Below are 21,082 nucleotides of genomic sequence, written 5' to 3' on the forward strand. Positions count from 1 at the left end.
TGGAATAAATGTGCCCCTGTGCACTGATTTACCCGAATCCGTTTAAATCGCACCTTCGGTTAAACTGGTGCAACACTGCATGTAGACAAGCCCAGTTAATGCTTGTGTAGGGCATTGTTACTCTTCTGACAGGCTGTGGGGAGGAGCTGCTGCTCTTCATTTCTTCAAGGAGGGGGGACAAAGATAATGTTCAGATTGAAAAGGAAACAAGGACACTGATCCGGAACGGGAAGGTTTGGAATTAACCAGCAAACGCCCAGGGAACGAGGGCTCGGCCCCCCGCCATGGTGCTGCCCCACATCCCCAGCGTGTGCCTAGTCTCCCGGGTGTGATGTGGCTTGAAAACAGGGCTGACCTTCAGTCATGCTGAACTCTTGCCAGGCCTGAAGTCTTCAGGTCCCTAGTTTCTTTGTAATGTGCCTGTTAAGGTGTAGTCAGTCTTCAGAGCCCAGGCACGAAGCGGTTGTCAGCAGGACGACGGACTTTGCTTGTTTGGCATGAAGTATCTATCCTCGGCTTGTCATTTAGGGGCTAAAATGGAGAGTGAGGAGACTGCTGTCTGTGCTTGGGTTAGTTGTGATCCGGGCCATGCCAGATAATGTGGCGTCACGTGGGTACCGGTATGGGCTGCAGAAGGCAGCACACTTAGGTGACCTCCTGGGTTTTGGGAATCTTGTCAGTTGCCAGTGAAGATGTGCGTCTGGCAGAAGGTGAGGCCAAGTCTTAACCGAGATGTCCCATTGCAAGATGACTGGGATCTTTCAGCAGGTTGCCGGGATATTGGTGTCGTCACTGGCTAAGCTGGAGGCTGGGGCGTGGACCATAATTAACTCGCTGGGTATCCAGGATTTGTGCCTTGCGAAGGATGTCCCAATGCCTTGGGATAACTGCTGTAAGAGAAAAACTATGGATGTTTTGAGTATCATCTGCTTAGACCTTCTGTTGCTCACAGAACTCCCCGAGGGTCTTGCAAGCTGACGAGGAACCATCTGATGCCTTTTTGAGCATGAACTCTGGTGGCCTCAGAAGAGATTAGTGATTTTGTTGATCATTGATAATAGGCTGTACTGACGCCTCAGAAAGGCCGAGTCAGCTAAATCTGCTCGTCAGAACCGGCAGTGAAATGAGCAAGGCAGTAATTGTCTGCACGCCTCACCTGGGAGGCTCCCTGAGGGGAAAACTGCCCTCTTTCATTCCTGATAACGCTCCAGCTCTGAAAGTCCTGCTGCTCCCTTGAGACAGCTGCCTCCCCTCTGTCGCAGCCAGAGATGCTTCTCCTCTGCTCGCAAAGCTTGACGAAATGAACTATTTGTTGACAGGCATGGCTGCGTTGCTGCAGGAGTTGTACAATAAATAGTGCAGTCCATCTCCATGTGCTGTCTGCAACCCAGATCTTACTCTTAGCCACTAGTGCACTGCATCTGCTCTGATCGTATGAATTTTGTGGCACCGTCCTTTCCTCGAAGACTCTGCCAGCTCAGGGAGTGTGGGTAGCTTAGAAACGTGCTGTCTGGAATCATGCAAGCCGGACGTTCCGGCCAGAAGGGGGCGTTGCTGCGGCTGCTGGGATGGAGAGAGGAGTGCGTACTGGAGCTCACCTCCGTGTTAAAGATGCGAGGGTGCATGGCAGCACTTGGTGGGCTGCACGTCACGCACCAGGGTCTGAAGTTGACACTAGTGTATAGGGACAGTAACATGGCAGAGTTCCCAGTGACCTCTTCCTGGCCACATTTCAGAAGCTTCATTCCATCCTTGTCATCTTTGATCTCTTCCCGTTCCCCTGCTTGACATCTTGACCTTCCTTGGCTTTTGACTGTCTCCTTCTGGTTCTTCAGCTCTTCTTTGTCTCTTGCACTTTCTAGGGGCTGGCACGTGGCTTTTGTCCCCTCCTCTTTTCCCTTGTGTCTGTTCCACCAGGTGATCTCATCTTCTCTCACAGCTGCATTTCCCCGCGTTACGCCAGTGACCCACCGCTACCTGACTGCTTTCCCTCCGTGCAGCCCCGCTCTGTCTCAGGCACTGGCTTACCTAGAATCAGTTTTTAAATTGAGTTCAGCCCGTGCAAACCCCTGTGTGGGCATACTTCAGTCTGTTCACAACTGGCTTATACGGAGCTAGCTTAGTTAGGTAAGGGATAACAGGTAGGCGAGGCAGCACGTAATGATCGCTGCTCCTGACTGCTAAGAATTGCACATGCCCTATTCTTTTTGCTATCCAGTCTCTGGCCAGTTTGTCTTGTCTGCCTGTAATGTCTTCTCCTTTAGACTGTAAGATATTTGGGGCAGCTCTTCTAGTATAGACACTACTTCAATATAAATGTTAGATAATACTGAATGGTAGCAAACTTAAAACTGGTGAAAATAAATAGTTGTATCCCATGCTTCACTAGTCTGTGGAACCCATTGCCACAAGGTATGAGTGAGACCAGGAGCTGTACACACAAATATGAAGAGACTGTCCCTGCCTGTGGAGCTTATCACATACCTGGTTTTCCACAATAGTAGAATATCATAGAAATGTTGGGCTGGAAGTGACCTTGAGAGGTCGTCAAGTCCAGCCCCCTGCACCAAGGCAGGACCAAGTAAACTTAGGCCATCCCTAGACGTAGCCCTTTCTTAAACCCTCCAGTGATGGGATTCCACAGCCCCCCTTGGAGTCCTGTTGCAGAGCTTCGCTACCCTGAGACTTCGAAAGTTTTTCCTAATATCGGACCTAAATCTGCCTTGGTGCAGATCAAACCCATTTCCTCTTGTCCTTCCTTCCGTGCACGTGGAGGACGATTTATCCCTGTCCTCTCTGTGACAGCTCTTGACGTATGAAGACTGTTCTCAGGTCCCCCCTCAGCCTTCTTTGCTCAAGACTCAACGCGCCCAGTTCTGTAACCTTTCCTCATAGCTCAGGTGTTCTGAACCTTTGATCGTTTTGTTGTTCTCCTCTGGACTCTCCCCAGTTACGCTGTGTAACACGGGCTATGGCCACTCCAAATGTGGGGAACAAGAAGCCAGAGTAGGCGGCTAGGCCGAGGTGCCATTTGTGAAAGGCTGAAAGCCCTAACGCTGCAGCTGCACTGCTATCTGCACATGCTGGCCGGACTTGTTACTCTAGCCGGAAAACTCCCATTGATTTCAGGGCGAGAGGATCAGGCGAGTCGCAGAAGCCCCTGGAAGCAGCAGAAAAGCACAGTGGTTGCTCATTCTGGCCTATGGGAGAATATGCTAATACTGGTATGTTGTGGCTTCAAGCATTTGCTGACCATGTCACAAAGCTGTATGGGGCAGGCCCGGGGCAGTGAATGCAGAGTCAGAACTTTTCTGGAGAGACCACGTGGTGGTTTGATCTAAGCATAGCAGCCTGGTAAGGATTTCTGATGATCTGATCAGCTCACCCCCAAAGAGCGCCCATCTTGGCAGTAGCAAACGGCTCTGACCCTCTGGAGAGCTGCTCTGGGACGGTGATTCGCTGTAGCCAGGTTGCCAGGCTGCCCCGTTGTGGACACAGCGCTGTGCGACTCTCGAAAGAGACCGGAGAAGTGACCGGATGGGATGCCGGATTTATTGTGTCTCAGCGACCTCAGGTCAGATGGGCTGAGTTTGCACATAAAAGAATATTTTTTTCTAACTGCCAGCCCTGCTGACCCCCCCCGGAACCTGACTCCGGCTGAGTTCTTTCCTTCCCTTGTATCTCCCCCGATAATAAAGATCTTCCTGCTCTGCTTCGGCCTTCAGTTCTGCCACTGACTTCAGGGGGAGTTTTGCCCGAGTGAGCACCGAGCGAAAGTCGAGCGCCGACGTCTGGATCCGGCCCCAGGGAGCAGAGCTCTGCAGGGAGAGGGGCCTGTTCGTTTAGACCCAGAAACGAAGCGGTGGGAGAGCCGTTGTGCGCTGTGAACGGGGATGGAATTGGGACAGTTTGTGGCTGTGCTGGTCTGGGGCCTGAGATGGGTGGGGTGGGGCGGCTCTTCTCTAGGAATGACGTGGCTCAGGAAAGACGTGTGAGCAGCACAGAGGAAAACTTGATGTGTGCAAGGCTGTGATGTCCCCTGCTGAGCAATGGGGCCTCCCTTTACCCCGGTAATCCTCGGTCCGATTCCGGCTCTGGTAGGCTGTCCCTCCTCTTGAGCAGAGCGTTCTCGGGGGGTTGTTAGCGCAGAGCCGCGTCAGTGCTTGGCAAGTCCTGCCAGCGCTAAGAGACGTTAAAATTGGCCGTTTCCCTCTGCCGAAGAGCCGGCTGGCCTGCCAGCAGAAATGTTTGCGAAGGCCGGGGTGAGAGAGCTGCGCGTTTTCTGGGTGACCTGTAAGTATGACTTTGAGAGTGAGCCCCTGTGTGGATCAGAGCTGGTAGCACAGGGCAGTGGCTGCCCCACTGGGATCAGGAGAGACTTTCAAGTTTGATCTGCCCCCTGCACTGAAGTTGGGAGCTGCAGCAAGGCTTCTAGCTGAAAAGGGTGGTCAGGTCAGTTCACTTCCTAGGCTCCACACGCTGCTTAGCAAACTGCCAGGGAAATCCTACAGAAACTCCTCAGAGTTAACGGCCGGACCTTTCCCAAGCTGAATGCTGTAGCTGGGGGTGCTTGCAGATATCTGCTTTGGGACAGGGACAATTCAGGCGTGGCTGGAAGGGGGGGACAGTCATCGCATGGGCTTTTGATGGGTCTCCATTCTGCCTTCTATTGCTCCGAGGAAGCAGCATCTGGCATTATTCTGAGAAGTAATTTGAGTGCACAGATCATGACATGATCAGCTGTATAGAACCCAGAGGGGATGGCTCAGTGTTCTAAGAATGAGATGTGAACTATAGGCTCAGATCCTGGCCGGGTTTGATTTTAGCCCATTATCTTTGCATGAGTCATATGCAGCTGAGTTAGGCTAAGAATGCCGACGTTAGAGCCCTGGGAACTTTTTGTAATTTGGGGTCTGTCCTTGGGCAAAATGCGCACTCCCAAATCTGTGCACTGCCTGCCCAGTCCTACCACAGCCTTGGGCTGATTCCTGCTGTCCCCTTTGGAGGGGGGGGGAGCAGTGCTGCACACAGTATTCCAGGCCACGGTGCTCCATTGCGTTATGTAACAGCACGGTAATTTTCAGCATGATTCTCTAGCTCATTCATTATGCACTCTGCTGTACTCCCTCCGCCCCCCTTGGACCATTGCTGCGCATGTCAGAGAGGTTTGCACTGAGCTGTTCGCGCTGATGCTCAGAGCTTTTCCCGGAATGGCTCCAGTTCATTTAGAGCCCAGGAATGTGCGTAAGCAGTTCAGATTTTCCTTCCAAGGTGCGCTACCCTTTGTTTTCATCGGTGACTTTCCTCTGCTCTTTGCCTAGCCTGTGTAGGTCCCTGGGACCTTCCTCTCCAGGGAGGGCAAAGCTTCCTTAGGAGCAGTAATTGCTTCCTGGGGGAGATACCTGCCTCCTGACTCGGGAACCTTTTGCTAACACTCCCTGAGTGCAGCATCACCGCCGTGGCTTGTGCCTTTTCTTATGCCATCCCCTGCGCTTAGGCCTCATCTAGGCTGGCAGAAATGGTGGCATTTTAAAACGCGTTCTCTAACTGACATTGCGGGGTGCAATCCAGAGGAGGGAGGGGTTGTCACCCACCTGCCCTGCAACCTGGGGTGCCTCTCAATGCTTTGCTGCTGTAGCTCCCAGTCTGGGCTGCTGCCGGTCACACCCTGGGTGTCTGTGTACAGCCACAGCCTGCTCCAGCAGCTCTGACCCCAGCAGCCTGTCGGCAAACACCAGCCGCACTCTGGCTCCCGCCAGCCTGGGTTACTGCTCCCAAGGTGACCCCAGCACACTCCCAGTCCCGGCTGCCCCCCAGATATGTGTGATCTGCGTGTCCAGCCCTCTCCTGGGCAGCCCAGATGTGTTAGGTCTGTTGCCCCTCTAAGGGGCTCGGTACACAGCAGTCTGAACTCAGCTGGAATTACCCACCCAGGTCACAACACTGGGTTAGTTCTAATTAAAGACTAAAACGAGTGTATTTAATTGCAAGGCGAGAGCTATTCAGGGGGTACAAGTAAAGAGGCACTAAAGTCAGAAATGGTTCCAAGAGAAATAAAGAGAAATCGTTTCCCTGTACTGAACTTCCCAAGCTGTCCACGTGTCCAGTAACGCTGCTGACCAAACCCTCCGGCCGTTTCTTTCCTGGTCTTAGGTGAACAGGAGAGAGATGGATGGGGAGAGAGAACCGGGGGAGGGGGGGTTGCCCCCTCACTTTTATAGTTCAGTCCCCCTTTGAAGTACATTGTCCTGAGGGTGACCCCTAGATAAAGGTCTTTCCCCCTGAGAGCCAGGAGACAAGGAGTCGGGGGTGGAGGGAGAGGTTCCATGCTGCTGTTTGCTAAGATCAGATCTGTTTGTTCCTGCCCTGTCCTTGGTAGTCAATGGCCCATCAGCTGTGATGGCACCTGCCTGGCTGGGGCGACAACTTGTCCTTTGTCTTTGGGGAGCAGGTTTACCCCTCCCCAGACTTGCCTGGCAAACGCCCTTCAGTCAGGAGTTGGGCTAATGCTCAGAGCTTTACACAGACTGTTCCGCCCGCCCTGTCCCCGGGATGTTCTTGCCCAGCGAGTTATTAGCTGTCAATGACCCCTCCCCGGTATTTGTACAAAGCTGATTGCAGTGGTGTGCAGGTGTGACGGCAGGGGGGCGTTCTGTCATACTGACACAGTCTAACTAGCATGGTTTAAAACCCTACTGCAGGCAGGCAAGTTGTATTTTAACACATCGGCTGCAACCCAGCTGGCTGACACGTGTCCATGTGGGTTTTAAAACATGCGTGGTAGTGTGTTAGCGAACCGGTTAAAATACCCCTTTTCGCCTTGTCTAGCTGAGCCCAGAGTCACTTCCTTCCCCCGGGGGCTCTCCGGGCTGGCATGAGGCAGGGTGGGCGGATTTAGAGGACAGCGTTGCTGCTGAGGCTTTGTTCTGGCCCTGGCCTAGGGCTGAACGTCATCTCCCCCTGCTCTTGGCAGTTCACACCCCTGCAGTGGCCTTAGCCCCCCGCGCCGGAACCGGGGCTGCTGCAGCAGGAGCTTTCCTTGCTGTGTCGATTGTTCTCGGCCCTGACTCCACCCACTCGTGGCCGGGGGGCCCTGGCTCCGGGTCTTCTCTTGGCACTTCCGCCCCACATTCTGCAGGGCAGATGGCTGCTCGCCCTAGTCCTGGCTGCCTGGCGCTGTGGGGGACGGGGGTCTAGTCTGCATGCAGCCTCGGCTCGCTTTCCATGCCTGGGTTACTCCAGGTCAGCTCGGGAGCGGGTCTCTGCTGCTTCTTGCTCTTCGGCTTCAGCCGTGGGTTGGCCCTGCTGGGAGCTGCTGGAAGGAGCTGGAAGGCCCGAGGAGCCAGGTAGAGGCTGTCCCGTGGAGCTAGCCGGGAAAGGCAGAGAGGCTGCCGCAGTGGGGACCAAGGAGCCCCGTGGGCTCAGCCTCTTCCTGCCTCTCAAGCTCACTTTAGGGGAGCTGGTTCTTCCCAGCGGGGTCCTTCAAGCTGCCCCTGGGGAAGTGGCAGAGGTGTGTATTTCAGGGGCTCTGCGCCCCTCTCCCCTGGACAAACGGGGACAGCAGCCATGCCTCGGTGTGGTTCTCTTCCTAGCCCCGGCCCTGGATTGAATGGGGACCAGCCCCACCCCCTCTGCTCTGCCCCCCTCGCCGTGTGCCACAGCCTGTGGAAACAGCAGCCAGAGCCCACTTCCCTGTCGCCGGCAGTGCAGCCCTAGTCCCCGAGCGCGTCCGGCTGGCAACAGCTGCTGTCGGCTCCAATCACAGGGCTCCCGTGGGCACCGCAAGGAGGCGGCTGCCTGCCGGCGCAGGGACTGGGACAGGGAACGCCAGCTCTGCTCGCTCGGACGAGCCACAGGAGCCCAGCACCAGCCACTCGGACTACCCCCCCGGGTGGCCCCTTCCAAGGGCGCTGCCCGCCGAGGGGCTTAGGTGCACTGCTCCCCTCTCCTCAGCCTCCTGGTGCTGCAGCGAAGGTCGGAGTGCCCAGGGGGTCACCAGGGGCAGGGTCTGCCCCGCTCAGTGCAGTGGTGGGGAGCATGGGGCTGGGGAGGAAAGCAAGGGGTCGGATGTGCTCCCTCAGGCTGTCTGGCTCTTTGCTGTACCAGGGCTCTGGCAGCAGCCTGGCCCTTCGCTGACCTCCCCTTGCAGAGGAATTGATTCGTGGTGCCCCTCCCCCTTGCCTTCTCCCTGTTGGGCATCACTGGCTCCCCTTTCAGAGGGCAGCCTGGGTCCCCTCCTGTGTGTGCCCCCCAGCTGGAGTCTCTCCAGGACGCGTGGGCGTTCTAGAGTCCCAGGCCAGGCAGGCCCTTGGGATCACCTCCTCTGACGCCCTGGGGAGCGCAGGCCAGATACCGGCCCCCCAGTCCTGGGGCAGAGCTTTTAGAAAAAGCCAATCTGGATTGAGAACTGGCCAGTGATGGAGAATCCAACAGGTCCCTGGGTGAATTGTCGCTGGCGGGCTATCCCCCTGACCGTCTGTAGGTGAGTGGGAGGGTAGCGGCTTGCCTGGGTGAAACGTGTGCGCGTGGGCTGGTGTTTTCCCCTTTCTCTCCAGGGGCACAGAGGGGCCTGAGCTCCTTTTCCTCTGCAGAGCGTGAGCCCTGGGATTCCCTTGCACGCTGACCCTGCGCCGTAGCCGTGGCTTTTCCAGCCAGCCGGGACCCATTGAACTGCCTGTCAAGCCTTGTCGAAATCAGCCAGAAGGCTCCCGTCCCTGGGGAGCAATTAAAGTCGCTCTCTTAGCCGGGACTCCTGCCTTAGGGCGCAGCACTTGCCAGACGGGATCAGAGCAGCCGTCCGTCTAGGCCCCTCTCCGTTTCTGACGCTGGCCAGGACCAGCCGTGCCTGCTGCAGAGAAAGGTGCAAGAAACCCTCCAGTGGACGATGGACTCGCCTGCCCGTAGGGCTGCGTCAGTTTCATGGCCGCAGGAGGATTTACACAACTTCCAAATGCTTTTGCCCCCTCGCTGATGTAGGCAGGGCGTTCTCCTTACGCAGAGCAGGGGCCAGCCATTTCTGGGTCCTGCTCCACGTTTGTCCTCGCTGATATCTTGAGTTCCTCGGCTCCAGGGCGCTGGGCTCTGTCATTTGGGTCAATCCGGGGGAGACCAGCCTCAAAGCTGACCCTGGCTGGTGAACTAGAGTGAAAAGTACTAGCAGGAGCAGGGGAAGTAGTAAAGAGGCAGGAGTTAGAGAAGAACTGCTGTTTGTAACCTGTCTAGTAAGGAGAATAGAGGTTTGCAACACTGGTGAATAATGGTTACCTTGTGCAAAGCGCTAATGCTGAAGGCAAGGTGTGCAAAGGGGCCGCCCCAGCAGGCATGCGTCCCATCCCAAGACAATGAATGTGATCCCCAAACCCAGTGAACCTGGCAATTACTGCCTGGGAAGTCCAACGTAAATAAAGCCATAAGTATGATGGGGGACAAGTCGCTAACCTGCCGGTGATACGTGTCCCATGAGCACTGAGCAGCCTTGGGGTTTGCAGAGAAAATCACACGAGGCAGACTGGAGCCCCTAGAATACAACACGCTACAGTCCCACTGCCAGGGCTGTGCGTTAATATCCCAACCCACAATACAGCCAACCTTCTTCCTCACCCAGGCATGAACCCAGACCCTGAAAACAGAGCATCCTGCCTTCCCGTGAGACAGCGCAGCAGGGGGAGAGTCCCCGGGCAGGAGCTTCGCAGCGCGAATGAGCACAAACGGGAAATGGAATGGGGGAGAAGGGAGGTCAGGCCTCTAATCAGCATGAAAAAGGGGGAAGGCAAATGGAGAGATGTTTTCTATGGCACTCTCCAAAATCCCACGGGGTAGGGAAGAGAGAGGCTTCTGTAGCTGCGAGATTTCCTAGCCAGGCGTGCTCAGATGTCTGTGCTTCATAGATTTAATTGTAAAGCCAGAAGGGACCATTAGATCATCTAGCCTGACCTTGTGTATAATACAGGCCAGAGAATGTCACCCACGGACTCCTTTATTGGCTAAAGCATCTTCCAGAAAGGCTCCCGTCTGGCTCTGAAGATCCCCAGAGGTGGAGAATCCACCAGCCCTTGGGAGTTTGTTCCGGGGGTTGGTCACTGTTAAACATTGGGGCCTTATTTCTAACGAATTTGTCTGGCTTCAGCTTCCAGCCACTGGGTCTTGTTCTGCCTGTCAGGGCTGGACTAAAGAGCCCTTCGGCACCTGGCATTTTCTCCAGTCTCCTCCCAATCCTTTTAATAAACCAAACTGTGCTCTTTCCTTCTCTCACTAGAAGGTATTTTCTCCAGCCCTTGAACTATTCTTGTCGTGCTTTCCGGCACCCTACATGTTCCTACATAAAAAACATGGACCCCCAAACTGGACGCAGTATTCCAGTATCCGCCTCCCCAGTGCCGCATACGGAGGTAAAAATCACCTCCATATCCCTACTCATGCCTCCCGTTTGTACATCCAAGGGTGGCATTAGCCCTTTTTGCCACAGCATTGCAGTGGGAGCTCACGTTGAGTTGCTTGTCCACAATGAGACCCCAGCTCCTTTTCGGAGTCGCTGCATGCCAGGGGCCAGTCCCCGTATTTCAGGGCCGGCCTGCGTTCCTTGTGTCCAGATCTGTAACTTTGCATTTGACTGTATTAAATCACATTTTGTTTGAATGGGCCCGGCTTACCAAGCAATCCAGATCACGCTGTATGACTGAGCCTTGTTCTCGTCAATTTTGACCACTCTGCCAATGTGTCATCTGTAAATTTCATCAGCAGTGATTTTTATATTGGCTTCCAGATTATTGATAAAAATATTGGGGCGCAGCAGGTCTAGTGCTGATCCCCGCGGAACCCACCAGGAAACAGTCTCGTGTAAGGATTCCCCATTGATAACTGCTTTGGGGATCTGCCCCTTCTTAAGCCATTTAACGGGGCTTCACTGGTCTTGTGTAATGCTCGTTTTTTTGATGGAGCGTTGGATGGTGCTAAGTCAAAGGTCTTACCAAAGTCTCTGTATATTACATATGTGCAACTGCCTTGTCATCGCATCAAAGAATGAAATCAGGGTTGTTTGCCGATAACTATTTTCCTAAAACCGTCTGGACTGGCATTAATTATTGACTGAATCCTAGATTAGCTTTTCCATTTGCTCAGCGTTGATGGCAGCAGGCTCGCTGGCCTCTAGCTATCTCGGTCAGCCTGCTGAGGAAGCCTGTGAAGTACATGCCCAGGACAGTGAGTCTGCCACTAACATGTAAAGCACGCAGCATGTACAGATCTGGGAGAAAGGCAAGAGATGCAGAAAGAACCTCCCAGTATTTAGAGCCTGCCCTGCCTTCTCCGAAATGGCCAGGGTTCAAAAAAGAACTAGATAAGCTCATGGAGGACAGGTCCATCAAAGGCTATTAGCCAGGATGGGCAGGGATGGTGTGTCTAGCTGCTGTTTGCCAAATGCTGGGAATGAGCGACAGGGGATGGATCACTTGGCGATTCCCTGTTCTGTTCATTCCCTCTGGGCCACCTGGCATTGGCCACAGGGAGAGGGATCTCCTAGCAACGAGGGATTTCAGCTCCCCATTGGTGCTTTTGGGCAGAGCCCCCCACGTCCTCCGGGGAGCGACAAGCTCATCACCTTCTGGCCCTGTTGGATGCCCTGGTATCCGAGCACAGGACAGACCGGCAGGGCTGAGTTCGCAATGCTCTGGAGCAGTGCAAGGCTGGAAAGCCTCTTCTGCGAGCTCCAGCCCTTCCGGTTGTGGGACCTCGCCGTAGCTGTGTCAAGGGCACCTAGACCTGCCCTGCAGCACCCCCCGCTGTCCATTCCTGCCCCAGCTCTTCATGCACCCTCCGTTCCAGCCTGTAGCCACTCCTCAGTTCCCTGCCTGGCTGCCCCCTGCTCTGCCTGGCAGATTAGGAAGGGTGCTTCCTGCCAGTGCTGGGAGACGTGCTCTTCCATCCAGCCCTGCCGGTCTCTGCTCCACATCGCGTGGGTGGTTGTTTGCAGGCATTTGAACGGCTCATGCGAGTCCTCTCCTTGGCAGAGCCTGTGGGTTGGTTCAGGGGCTGGGCCTGGGGGAATAGGCAGTGCCACTTTCTGCCCAGCCGCCTCTCTCCCCCGACAGGCACACAGCACACTGGGATGGAGGGTGGGCTCAGGGCAGCCTGCTCTGGCCCCAGGGAGTGCCGGGCTGGGGAGCATGAAGCTGCCCCAGGGAGCGAGCAGAGGCGTAATGTCTGAATGGGAATATTTGTCTTGTTAAGTCCCAGATCAGAGTGGATTTAAGTGCTTTAGTTTATAAATAAACAGTCCTGGCGGCCAAGGTAGCTTTACAGAGGCTGGCAGCAGCCCTGCTTGGGAAGGATCTCTCCACCACACGGCCTGCGACTTCCTGTCCCACCGTAATCCCTTAATCCTTCTTTAGCTCTGTTAATGTTCCTCCTTCCCTTTCGGCTCTGATCCGCTTTCTCTGGGGGGGCGTGGATCCCGCCGCTCCTCAGCTGAGCGTGTGCCTGTGGCGGGGAGAGGCGGCCGCGGCTGGGCGCCATCCCGGCTCCCGTCCGGACGCCTCGGACCATGCGGCAGGGCCCCGGGGATGGTGGTGCCTGAGTGTGTTCCATTCTCTCTGTCTTACAGGCTCTGCAGCCTGCGCCTGAAGAAGCTCACCGTGCTGAGGGAGCTGGACAAGGAGCTGAGCTCGGTGCTCATCGCTGTGAAGATTCAGGTGAGCCGCGGCCCCAGTGCAGCGCTTGGGGTGGGCAGGCTGGTGCTGGGGGCGTTGTCTGCCCTCGTTCCCCTTTCCGCTCTGTTAGCGCCACTGTCGAGTCCCCGGAGCGGGGTGAGCCCTGGTGCCAGCGGGACCCGCTCTCCCAGAGGTCAGCGGTAGCCGCCCCTGCCGCTTGCTCGAGCGCCGAATTGGTGGCCAGGCCTGCAGTCCTGCAATGCGGGGCTGGAACCGGTCCTTTCCCCATCGCCCTCTCCCCTTGCCGAGCATCCGCTCCTGTCCCTTGGAAGGTGGGAGGCAGCCCTGTGCGGGCGTTCCTTGGGCTGATGGAGCCAGCGGCCCCCAGGAAGGAGGCCCAGAGGGGCTGGATCTGAGCAGAGGGGCGCTCTCGACTCTTGTCTCCACGCGTAGAGAGGGACGCCTAGCTGCCAGTGCTCAGGGTTCCCCAGGCAGAAACCTCGCACTCCATGTAGATCTTCCCCTGCATTCTGCAGCCCTGGCTGGGCTCTGCTCCCTGCCTTCTGCCGCACCCTGCACCAGGGATGGACTGCGGCATGCTGCCAGGACTCTCACAGGCCCAGCCAAAACTAGCTAGTGTGGCCTGTTGCCTCTCGGTCCCCCGCTGGGCCCTGGAGAGTGACACCTCCACCCCCACCCCCAGCATGGCCTCTGGCACGTCACTGGACCCCTCCGTCTGTGTGGGACGCCTGTGACGATGCTGACACTTGGCCCTGGACCCAAGAGGCTCTACTCTGCAGCTACCTGTGTAGCGTCTGGAGGGCGGCAGAGCCGGGCAGGAAGCACCCGGGCTGCCTGAACACCTAGGCTCTGCCCTGCTTTGGGGCCTTCCATCTGGGGCTGTCCAATGCATTATACTGGGCCTCCCGAGCCCTAGGAGCTCCCTCCTTTCCTGCAGCCGCGCTGTGCCCTGCCAACGGCTCTGCACAACCGGCAGGGACGCACAGGGAGGGAAGGAGCTGGACTGCAGGGCATGTTTTAGGGAGGCAGGATGTAATGGCTGGTGCTCCAACCCCAGGGGAACGCTCTGGTTCTGGGGAGGAGAAAGCTCCCTTGGGTCTCCGGTGGTGATGAGTGGGAAGGGTAACCTGTCACCGGATCAGAATGGCTGGTAATGACCACCGGAGCCAGGGGTTCGAACCCCAAACACGGTGTGTAGCCCTGTCCTCCGGCAGACACCCCCTCGCACAGCCTGGCACGCTGATAAAGGTCACTGAATGCAACTGACATGGGGCTGAGTCTCATCCCGCCTGCCCGGTCTGTCGTAGGAACTCCTCGCTTCAGCCTGCGTTAGGAGCAGGAAGAGAACGGGGGGGCAATGCTGTGTGTGAGAGGGAGAGACACACCAGCCTGGTGGAGGCGATTTTTCTTCCTCTCTACAAGCCCGTGCGTGTGTGTGATCTCCAGTGCCAGCCTCCCCTTTTCGTTGGCGTGGACGATCCTGCTGCCTTCTGTGAGGTGGGAGATCCATCCTACCACCTCTTCTTCCTCACAGGGAGCAGGGATCTCTCTCCTTTCGCTGTGTCACACGTGCACAGACCCAGGATGCATGTGTCACCTGCCCCCTCCCCTTCTGGGTGTGCGAGAGGGATCCTCCCTTCCCCCTTCCCGGGGTGCTCGGGGGCCCTGTGATCCTGCCGCCATCCCGAGCAGCAGTCTCGGATGGAAGGGGCTCTTGTCGGGAAGCTGTGGCTGCCATGGGAAGCAGGGTGGGGCGGGGAGGCCAGAGAGCTCTTTGTGCTGCAGGCATTAGGGTTTAAAGCTGGATTAGCGGAGGAAGCCTGGGTATTAATGTGCTCCAGAAGGGAGGGCTGGTTGTGCCTGCCCCACTTGCCCTCCAGGATCCAGACTGGAGCTGTAGGAAGTATGGGGGACCGGGGGGCCAGTCCTGTCCCCTCCAGTCAGTTCTGGCATCCAGGGTTTTATTCCTGGTCTCTGTGCAAATACTCGCCTTGTGCTGTCTGAGACTCGTCTCGGGAGGTATTGGGGGTTGTTAGCGTCGCTATAAATCGCTACCGAGCCTTCCAGGAGATGTGAGAGCACCGCTTCTGCCGCAGGCACTACCCAGGGAATAGCAGAGCTGGGCAGGGGGCTGGCAGCTGGCGGGCGCAGCGTTCACAGCAAGGAGGGGCTGAGACTGGGCTGGGCTGCTCCGCTAGCTCTCTGGTGGTGTGACAGGGGACCCGAGAAAGCGGAGCTGCTGGCAGGGCTGGGCTTGGCCAGGGGCTGAGGGGAGGGCAAGGCTGGCGAAGGCTGTAATCCCCCGGGTGGCTAACTGCATGTGACCTCTGTAGGGCTCTCCTGCCCTGGTCGTCTTTGTTACTCTAAGTGCCGCTTGGGCCATGAGCCCGCCACGCTCTGCAGGTTCCCTCACTGCATTCCCCAGCCTGGCCCTCGCTACGCCAAAGCCACAGAGCTGAGCAGTTACCCACGTGCGGCCCCACCCAGCTGGACACCGCTCAGTAGGAGCTGTATTTATTCTCACATGCCGTTACATTGGGCCCTGTGCTCCCCCTGCCCCTCCAGAGACAGAGCCTCATGCCCAAAATGTAGCTGTTGGCAAGCAGGGACTGATCACTGGAACCAAGGCTGTCCTCTACAAGCAGCTCTTCTGGGAGGTCCTCGCTGCTTACCGATACTCAGTCTAAAATGGCATTGCTTCTTGTTGGTTTGGTGAAGAAATCTGTCAGTGATTATGTCCAGGACTGTCTGGGCCCTGCCTTCGTTAGTAGCATTAGTCCTCCAATCAATATCTTGGAAATTAAAATCTCCCATAATCACACAATTCCCTGTAGTATGTTAGAGGTCTCTATCGATCCTGGGGGGGTGTCGCAGACTCCAGCACTATCCCAGTGGAGCCTCTGTTACCTTTCTTCTCCAAAGTGATTTTGGCCCCAAGAGATTCCGTTTGATCCATTCCATCACTTCTAATTTCTTTACAGTCTAGCTCGTCATTAATATACAATGCTACTCCACCACCTTTACGTCTGTCTTTCCTGTACTCCTGTCATGATTACTATTCCACCGTGTTTCCATTATCCCTACAGCATCTGGCTTCACTTCCTGCACCAGTGGTTCTAGTTCCTCCATTTTGTTACCCAGGCTCTTTGCATTGGAGTACAAACGTCTTAGTTGTTTCTGCTCAGCTTCGCCCAAATTCCTTGCCCAATGATGTTCAGTCATTCCACTGCCAGCATCACCTATCTGACTGTTAGTGTCATTGGTATTGGCACTATCCTTCCTCTGGTCCATTCTCCTACCCGTGTTCCTTTCTCCACTGCTGTATCCTCTTTTATTTGATTTTCTTCCCACTCAGCATTCGAAGCAGGTGTGGAGACTATCTGAGCACCTCCCAACCGCCGCCTCTGATTTCCTGGTTGAAAGCTCTTTTAATCAGTTGTGCCAGCCTCCATCGCAGAAATCTATTTCCCTCCCTGCTCAGGTGGAGTCCATCCCACGGGAACAGTCCTCAGTCCATGAATGCCTCCCAGGGGTCAAACATCCCTAAGCCTTTCTTATAGCACCACTGCCTGAGCCATCTGCTGATCATCACAATCTCATCTCACCTTTGCCCTCCTCAAGGGACAGGCAGAGACCCACTGAAGATCACCCGAGCCTCCATTTCCTTAAGCGTCTTTCCAGCCTGGCAGAGTCTCCCTTGATGCATTCCAGCAAGACTCTAGCAGTGTCATTTTCCTATGTGAAGCACAATCAGTGGATTCTTTCCTGTTCCCATTAGATCCTCTTCAGCCTCAGGTCCACATCCTGTCCCTTAGCTCCCGGCAGACAGCGCACCCTTCTGTTCTCTGGATCTGCTCTGGTGCCAGGCCTGTCTGTTCTTCTCAGACCTGCCACTTCCTGGTGTTGGTGCAGGTCTTCAGCCTTCCTCTTCCTGTTCTTTCTGGCGGCACGTCCTTTTGTCTTGTGTTCTCCCTTGCAATCTTCTGCAAGTCGTCCTGTATCCTCCTGGGGCTCTGAATTCTGGCCGTCTCCATGGACGCTTCCCCTCAACTTCTAGGACTAGCCGCTCTTCTCTTCTTTGCCCTCTGCCTGCTGTGCCCCATCTTCATTTTCCGAGCCAGCAAACCCGTTCCTGACCCCTCCTTCTCCTTCACTAGCTGGTCTTTTCCTCTGCCTGGTTCTCATAGTCACATGCTTCCACTGGCCACTTTCCTCACCCAGCCGTCTCCCCTCAGAGTTCTCCAGCTTGCATCTGCGAGTCTTGACTTTTCCCTTCAGCCCCCTCTCGCCTTCCCTTCATCCTCTGCTCAAATCCCCTTTGAAACTCAACTTAGTTCCATCCTGCGTCTCCAGACCTCAGATCTTCTCTTCCCTCAGCTCTATACAAACAAAGCTCTTTTTGGATACCTGCCCCTGGATAATGTGCATCCTGCAGCTTCCACGTCTGGCCACCTTCGTCTCTTCCATTCCTTGGGTCACCACCACGGCTGCCTCCGTAGCTGTCACAGCCTTCCTGCCTAAGCTCCTGCCAAGGGAGAAGAAGAAAAGTACAGCATGCTAAGAGAGGCCACCTTCCTAGGTCAGCATGGTTTGTGTTGGGGCCCCCCCCGGTGAGCTTACTGCATTTCGGGAGGCACCTTACCCTACTACAACCCCGTTCAAGTCAGCAGGGGATTGCGCTGTTGCCAGTGAAGCCATGTGAGAGTTGGAGTGATTGGGTCGGAGAGCTAGCTGCTAATGGCCTTGGGCGTTACGAATGACACTCAGCAATCCTAGAAGGGCAAGTAGCATTAGTGGGTATTAATTGGCCCTGGCAGCTGACTCCAACAGTGCTTTGAAGCTGGGAAAAAGGAATGTTGGGTAGCAGATGCAAGATGCCAGTGAAGAGATGCAAGGTCTGCATTTCGATGTGGGCTGGCCAGTCACCTCTCAGGCTCTCTAGGATTGAATTTCATCTGGGTTCTGCCACCTCCCATCTGCGTGGCACCCAGTCGCAGTCAGTACCTGGCCCTACCCTTGCCTGCTTAGGCAGAAGAACTAAATAAATCGACAGAGCGACAGAGCCCAAAACGGTACTGCCCCAGGATTGCTCCCAGTGGCCCTGCAAAGCCGAGGTCCCCCAATAGAAGCCTGTGACATGCCTGACCACAGACCCTGCCACATGCTGCCCTGGGCCCGTGAGCAATGGGACAGGGGCCCCGGTTGGAAAAGGCTCCAAGACCGATGGCACTGAGGGCACAGCTGCAATGATGGACAGTGCTCAGGTTCCGGGGGCGCAATAAGACGACCCCTCTTGCGGTGCAGTCGAGAGCAGACGCTGCTTCGTGGCTGCCGATGTTCCCCCTCTGAGAGCGCGTCACTGCATTCACCAGCTCCTTCCACTGCCTGAGCTCCCAAGTGTAAACCGGCACCTGCGTGCACTGCGCTGGAGACATGGCCCATGCAGCCAGAGCTCCCGAGGAATTGCGACCATCACTGGGTAATCCCGCCAGGAACTGTGGGCCCCCCAGTGCGACACATTTCTCTGACTAACAGGGCCAGTAAATAGGCAGAGATTGTTCTAACCACCAGTCTGAAAGGGGATCAAGGAAAGAAATTCCCATGGCCTTTGGGAGAACACAGAGGAAAATCAGTGCCTTGGGTGATGCCGCCCCAACCCACCCTGGATGGAGGAAGCTGCGCTGGGGCTGGGGCCAGCCGCTGCCTTATTTACCACCTGCATCGCTACCACGCTGCTGCATCCAGCACAAAATGCTCCCCAGCATTACAGAATTAACTGGATGCCGGGGAAGAGGGGAAACAGCTCATTAGCTGAATTTGCAGATGACACTTAATGAGGAGTTGTCAGGGGAATGAAATGATAATACAAAGGGAGCTAGCGTGGTAAGAACTCTGGGCAGAGAGCGCAGCCAGAGTCATGCTTAAAAAGCTGCCGCTGAGCCATCTGGGGGGAGAGCTGCAAACACCGGCCCTCCCTGGGAGGGAGAGGAATGCGCCACCGTCTCTGGGTGTAAGGAGGCGAGGCGATGGAACCAGCAAATAATTCTCTCCCTGTTGCAGCCTCTGGAGCATGCCCAGAGCGTGGCCCTCCGATGGCCGGCTTGCTGCCCAAGCCTCTCCCTGCACAGGCGAGCACAACCCGCGCTCCCAGACAGACCCCATCCTGCTGTGGCATTGAATCCTCACTCATCGGATGCTCAAGACAGGCTGTTGAATCCCCTTTTATTTAAATGACCTTAGAGGCAAAAGGGCCCATTCCAGATGTGGGCTGCAAGTTAACTGGGTCAATTCTAACCTGTCAGGAGTGACCAAAAGCTGATGGGTGGTTGGAGACCTGTGGGATGTGAGCTGGGGGTCTCTGTGCAGTGGGAAGGGCTCCATTGCAGGTGGCCCCGATGGCCACCGGGCTAGTGTGGACGCCGAGAGGCTAAGAGCGACTGGCTCGCTCTGGAGGTGAGTCGGGGTGAGTGGTAGTGGGAGGATAGGAGGGGAGGCTGCCCTGCTGCCGTCCATGTTGTATCTGTTCGATGGACGACCAAGGTCTCCTGCGCTGTCCGTCCAGCACCGGAGGTGGTAATTACACGCCCTCGACAAAGTGTTTTGGATAGGCTCCGGCTAGGTGTTGGCAGGCTCTGGGGAGGCCAGGCTGCTTAGCTGGATGCATCTAACAGTTGTCTTGAAAAGTACAACCTGTGCTGCCTCCTTCCCGAGCGTCCCCTCCCTACCGCTGCTTCCATGGTGCCCATTCAGGACCAGGGTTCTCCTGCCCTTTGCTAGGCTCTCTGCCTCCCCTCTCACTCCCGCAAGGGGGAGGCATCTCTGGGGAGCTTTGCCTTTTCTCCTCAGTTTTTTGTCGGTTGCTGCTTATTATTTCCTCTCTGTCTGGCTGCCAGCATTGCTGGTTTCTGTACGGGCCTCTCCAATCCATCTGTCCCTTCTGGGTCCATCTGCGCTGATGTCACCCGTCCCAGAAGCCCTAGAAACCAGAACCTCTGCTGCTGCTTGGGGAGGGAGGATTGTGCGGTGGCTAGAGCAGAGCTCTGGGGAGTTCTTGGGGAAGGCACTTTAGGTATTGGCTCTGTGCTGCCAAGTCAAGCCAGTGCCGCTGGCCTACCTCACTGGATCTCTGGGAAGCGTGTTCAGAGCCTTCTCCTGAGTCCCCTCTCTTGTGCTGGACCCTGGCACTGAGGTCTCTGCTAGTCCAGGTATGTTCTGTTCGCCTCTGTGCTGAGGAGCTGCCTGGAGGCCCTCCATGGAAGGGAATGAGGAATAGGCTGATCAGTGACATGTTTACAGCCTCGAAGGGTGATCTGCAAAGGGAAGCGTTGGGCTTCTGCTTGTCTGCTGCTTTGACCAAGCCAGGGAGCTGGAAAGGGGGTTGGGGGTTGAAGGGTTTTTCTGTCTGTGCATGTGCAACCCCATCCCTGTGTGGCCTGGAAAACCAGGACCGCTGCAGGGGCCCAGAGAGCCAGACGGGGGTTGGAGTTACTGCCTTGGCACCGATTCACCCTGTGACTAACCACCTGGGAGAAGGGAGGGCGCAGACACCCTTCCAGGTACAGCATGAGAGCTGACGGGGCCTTCAGCAGCACCTGGGGGCTGGTCTACATTCAGACTTTCACTGCAATAACAAAACGTGTGACTGAACCCCCCCCCCCCGAATGATTGGGGTGCAGGTCAGCACAGAGACATGTACTGCGGGAGCATAGCCGTGCGCATGGGGTGTGCCGGGTGTGCCCAGGCACACCCTAATGCACGGGTGGGCAAATGGCTCCACTCCCCGGTGCGGCAAGCCGCGGGGTCTGCGCTCCTGGGCCCGAGCGCCCGGCCGAGCACAGCAAGCCACCGGTCCCTCCTCCACCTTCCCCTGGAGTCATGCCGCCGCGCGCGCAGCGCTCTGGGGGCCGGGGCTGCGCACTCCCGCGGGGCAGCGTTTGGCTCAGCGCTGAGTCAGACATGCTCCCCCCTCCCCTGGAGCCATGCCGCTGCGCGCGCAGCGCTCTGGGGGCCGGGGCTGCGCACTCCCACGGGGCAACGTTTGGCTCCGCGGGGAGTCAGACATGCTCCCCCCTCCCCTGGAGCCATGCCGCTGCGCGCGCAGCGCTCTGGGGGCCGGGGCTGCTCGCTCCCGCGGGGCAGTGTTTGGCTCCACGGGGAGGCTAGGAGCCTCATCTCATGGTAAGGGGTCCGGGGCCAGGGGGGTTGGATAAGGGGTGGGGGCAGTCAGGGAACAGGGTGGGTTGGATAGGGGGTGGGATCCCAGGGGGTGGTTAGGGGCGGGGCATCTCTGGAGGGGGCAGTCAGGGAGCAGGAGGGATTGAATGGGGCATGGGAGTCCCGGGGTCTCTCAGGGGGCGGGAGGTGGATAGGGGTCAGGGCAGTCAGGGAACAGGGAGCAAGGAGGGTCCTGGGGGGGG

At 56.5% G+C, this 21,082-nt stretch overlaps 1 protein-coding gene across 1 annotated transcript in view; it reads left to right on the plus strand.

The window, feature by feature from the left end:
- The first annotated feature begins 12,557 nt into the window (after nt 1–12,557).
- Nucleotides 12,558–21,082, plus strand: part of LOC112116447 (phosphofurin acidic cluster sorting protein 2-like) — a 31,064-nt gene continuing 22,539 nt past the window's right edge. The window contains exon 1 of the mRNA XM_024213930.1: nt 12,558–12,686. Coding sequence (XP_024069698.1) covers nt 12,558–12,686 — 129 coding nt within the window. The remainder of the gene's footprint in view (nt 12,687–21,082) is intronic.

Source organism: Terrapene carolina, unplaced genomic scaffold (genome assembly GCF_002925995.2).
Source record: "Terrapene carolina triunguis isolate 2854851 unplaced genomic scaffold, T_m_triunguis-2.0 Scaffold132, whole genome shotgun sequence".
Classification (NCBI taxonomy): Eukaryota; Metazoa; Chordata; order Testudines; family Emydidae; genus Terrapene; species Terrapene triunguis.